Genomic DNA, 4326 nt, shown 5'->3' on the forward strand with positions numbered 1-4326 from the left:
GCAAGATGTGACCGCCTGGCGATCGATATTGCTATGCGCACATCTCGCCACGCGCTCGAATTGGGCAGTAGGCCGGCCTAAGACAACGATTTTTAATAATTAATTACTCGTTAACTATTACGAAAATTGCAAAATGGTACAGAACTTTTCCATTCATCTCGATCCGTTCTGCCTTCTCAAAAATTTTGTCGGATATGGAAAGACTCACTCTGTATATTAGATATTAGATTTATAAAATACATATTGCAATAGTTTATATGCAATTATACATTAACGCAGATGTTTGCAAATAAAATTCGAATTGGTCAACCAATTCTTGCGCGATAACTTGTCAATGAAAGAGATGAAAGTAGGCATTTTTAAAATGAAAGATTATGCCAAAATCGTGGATGCCAAGCAACGTAAGCAGACTCTTTCCATGAAGACGATATTTCGATGGCGACAGCGAGTGCAACCTCGAATGAAAGTTTCTATATTCGAGGAGCAAGTCGTATCTCAGAATGAATCTCACTTTCCATCTCAGGTTACAACACAATTTCAAAGTGTACCACGGATTCGTTCTCAAAGACATAAATTCACAACGACACAATGTCAGAGACGTAAACATTTATTACAAGTAATCAAGTGAGTACAGGCGATTATTACGTGTAATTATTATATGCTGTTATGAAGTGAACCTTTTAAAAAGAAAAAAATATATAAGGCAAGACATTCTGTTATCCCTTTTTCTAAGTAAAAATCGATTCACATTTGGTCGTTAACATATTCATACTTTGCGATTTCATGAAAACGCTTACAAATATTTAAATAAAATTTCTTGAAAACTTGTTGAGAAATGAAAAGCGGTTTTAAATAAAAGTATTTCTGATTACCTGTGAATGTTTCTAAGACAGGTGCACTTGGAGTTGTGCAGAGTATCAAAACTATTATGCACTATTCTCGGAGTACAGGTAGCGTGGGAGATAGGAATAATTATCATGGCTCTCACTGGAACTCTGTATAATTTGTGCGTTCGATACGTTATGAACCAACAGAAAGTCAAGAATGTCGTAGAACAGACGTTCGTGTTGGTGGCTGTGTGTTGTCTTCACATTGTTAAAGCCGTGATTTTGAATTACGGTTGCAAGAATGCGGCTTATGAGGTAAACCCGTCTGTCATCGTCCAAGTAAAGACCTTGATAAGACAACTTGTACATAACATTTATTTGCAGGGAAACAAAACCATCGAGATCATTCATGCGATTTATGATTGCGACACAGATATGCAAGAGGAGGTTTGATAGTCGCAGCCTAACATAATTTGTGTTATTTCCTTGTATTGTGTAATTATATCTCGCAATTGTTTCAGATTCAACAGTTTGGCATTCAAATTTTGCAGAGTCCAGTGACATTCTCCGCGTTTGGTCTCACTCTGGATAATCGTGTCTTAAGCATGGTTCGTGTCAAATTGTTACGTATAAGTTGTTGGCGTCGTATCAACAATTTGCTATAAAACGACAAAATTGATGTAATTAAAAATATTCAGTAGTGTCCTTCTCACATTTTTATAAATTGCGTGGAAATTAGTTTTCTAATTTTAGCCTCGATCTCATTATAAATGCATTATACTTAACTTTTCTTGTTTATAGATTTTGAAAACTGTTACAATCTACATAGTTATCGTATTGCAAGTGAGCAATTCGCTGGAATCGAACAATGCTATAGAGTATTCACATTTTGAAGAGTTGTAGATATTATTAGTTTATTCATTCCGATGAATTTACAGCACAGTTCGAGCCTTGGTCTTTTCGAACTTCACTTTCTAGATCCTTATCCGCCGGTAATAGCCTGCAGTTTTTCACTCAAAGAAATATCTGGTAACATTTTTTCTGATAACTTTCTGATAACATTGTCCTATCTCGTTTTCGGCTTCCTTCCCTCTTTTACCAGGTCTCTACGAACCTTTTGGGGGATTCTTTTCGTTTGTATTCGCTGCACTTATATTGCTTATTTGGTGAGAAATAAATTACATATCTCACGCAAAAACAATTCTCACGTTTAATTTATTCCTTAATTTATCACAACCTTCCGACTTTCCTTCAGTCCGCCTTTACATTACTCTGCCATTTTCCACGAATAGTTCAATCAAGATAACGTAAAAATTTCCGCGCTTAAAGAATAAAAGTTTTTACGTAACAGAGTAATGTTTTTTCACAAAATGACACATTCCAGCAGTACGTTAGTTCGATGTATTTTAGATTTGTGTATAATAAAGATATAGTGTTATATTTGTTCATCGCCATCAGTTGCTTTTTTTCAAGCAGTTGGATATTTAGTAACGAGCCATGCGGTCTTCCGCTGGTAATTATCTCCTTCCGGAATATGTGAGTTGTCGCGTGTAGATTCTAATGATATTACGAGATCCCTGCCCGGTCATTTGTACATACAATAAATTGCTTATTGCTTCCCCGGTATAGTTGACTTTTAATAGATATATACATATAATCGTTTCAAAGGCCATCGGGCGGGGCTTATATGCGCACGTTCATGAAGCACACCCCTGTTTTTCATATTATTGTTAGGAACTAAAGTATGTTCCTTCGTCCATCAACGGAGGTGGATCATCGACTTGTGAACGACTGAAGAAACGAAAAGTCAGCGAGGAAAGACAGTGAATCGTGTCCATGTCCTAACGGAATCATTTTCGCATCGGGAAATATAATCTATAGAGAGAGAGAGAGAGAGAGAGAGAGATTTGACGAGATGAAACTATTTGCGCGTCCTAAATGTTTTTCGGAGGCTATAGCACCGGTGACAACTATCAACTGTATATTGGGATTTCGTGTTTTTGAGTATCCACATGGAAATTCAAGACCTGTACTCAGCTTGATGTATCTCTCATTTATTTACATCATATTTTGCAATGGCATGTTGCATGTGCACGAGAATTACTATGCAAATCTTAAACTAATGAAGCTGGAATATGTCCTGTATCAATTATTGGCGTATATCTTTTCTACATCTGTGATAATACAGATGTTGCTAGGCTGGTGGCACTCAAAGGTAGGAATGTAAAATAATATATGATACCTTACAGAGTTGTATTGTAGTGCGTTCATAATGTGCAAATCGTACAATTTTAAATGTATTAGAACATTAGTATATTGGAACAATATGCGACTGTGTAAGTTATAACATTGTCTCATTATAAATTAACATTTGTAGAAGCTTAAAATTTGTCACAAAAGAATTTTCGAGCTCGATGAAACGTTGCGACAGCTGGGGCTGACGGTGAATTATGACGGAATATATTTCGTGACGATCGGAACCGTAGCTGTCTGGATTATATTCGTCTTCACTTTGTGCACCATAATTTTCTTACACTTGCTCATACGCACAGACATATTTACTTCAATTTACCTCATAATGATATATATATATTTGTTCACTGCCCGCATTATTAATGTGTTCGAATTCTACATGTTTGCAAGGTATGCAAATTTATTCTTTAAATAATCAAAAAATGAATGTACTTATCAGATGTGTTCACTAATTAATAAGTGAAATAGTCGCTTTTGTACTTCTTAACATAAATTGGTTTCCTGTAATTTTGTTTTTTATTATTAAATATTAGATTCTGATTTATTATTTGATTTGAGGACATAAGGAAAACTAAAAAATCAATCATAGATTTATAGTAGATTTTTAGTTTTTAAAGTTTTAAAAGTATTGTATATAAAATAATATTAAACATGCTTCTATATAATGATGCAGATGCTTAAAAATGAAATTTGAATTGGTCAACCAACTTCTGCGCGAGAGCTTGACAGATTTATCAAAGAAAAATAAGAAATTAGGCATTTTTGAAGTGAAAGATTATGCCAAAATCATGGATGCTGAGCAACGGAAGGAGATTCTTTCCACGAAGATGCTATTTCAATGGCGTCAGCGAATGCAACGTCGAATAAATGTTTTCATGTCAAAGAAACAAAATGCGATCGCATCTCAGACTGAATCTCACTTTCCATCCTATATCGCAAAACAACTTCCAAGTGCATCCCAGAATCAAAGACGCAATTCCATCATAACAAAATGTCAACAACATAAACATGTATTAAAAGTAATAAAGTGAGTATAGTCAATTATTAAGTACACTGTTACGAAGAAAACTCTAGAAAATTAAAAATGTGTAAGAGACAAATAGACATTTAGTTCGTATTTTTGATACGTACACTGAGAAAAATGTCCGATTAAATATAATCGGATAATCCAATTACATGATAACAAACGGATATGTCCGATTAAATTGTATATCCGATGAAAAATTTGATCGGTTTTTCAATCCAT

At 34.7% G+C, this 4326-nt stretch overlaps 1 protein-coding gene across 1 annotated transcript in view; it reads left to right on the forward strand.

Annotated features, from left to right (window-relative positions):
• Nucleotides 1–2590: 2590 nt before the first annotated feature.
• LOC105564933 overlaps nucleotides 2591–4326 on the forward strand; it is a 3808-nt gene continuing 2072 nt past the window's right edge. Inside the window, exons 1-2 of the mRNA XM_012017716.1 lie at nucleotides 2591–3470; nucleotides 3754–4107. Of these exons, the coding sequence (XP_011873106.1) occupies nucleotides 3406–3470; nucleotides 3754–4107 (419 nt within the window). The 5' untranslated portion in view covers nucleotides 2591–3405. The remainder of the gene's footprint in view (nucleotides 3471–3753; nucleotides 4108–4326) is intronic.

The sequence above is a fragment of the Vollenhovia emeryi genome, unplaced genomic scaffold (assembly GCF_000949405.1).
Source record: "Vollenhovia emeryi isolate VEMERY1.0 unplaced genomic scaffold, V.emery_V1.0 DF939157.1, whole genome shotgun sequence".
In the NCBI taxonomy this organism is placed as follows: Eukaryota; Metazoa; Arthropoda; class Insecta; order Hymenoptera; family Formicidae; genus Vollenhovia; species Vollenhovia emeryi.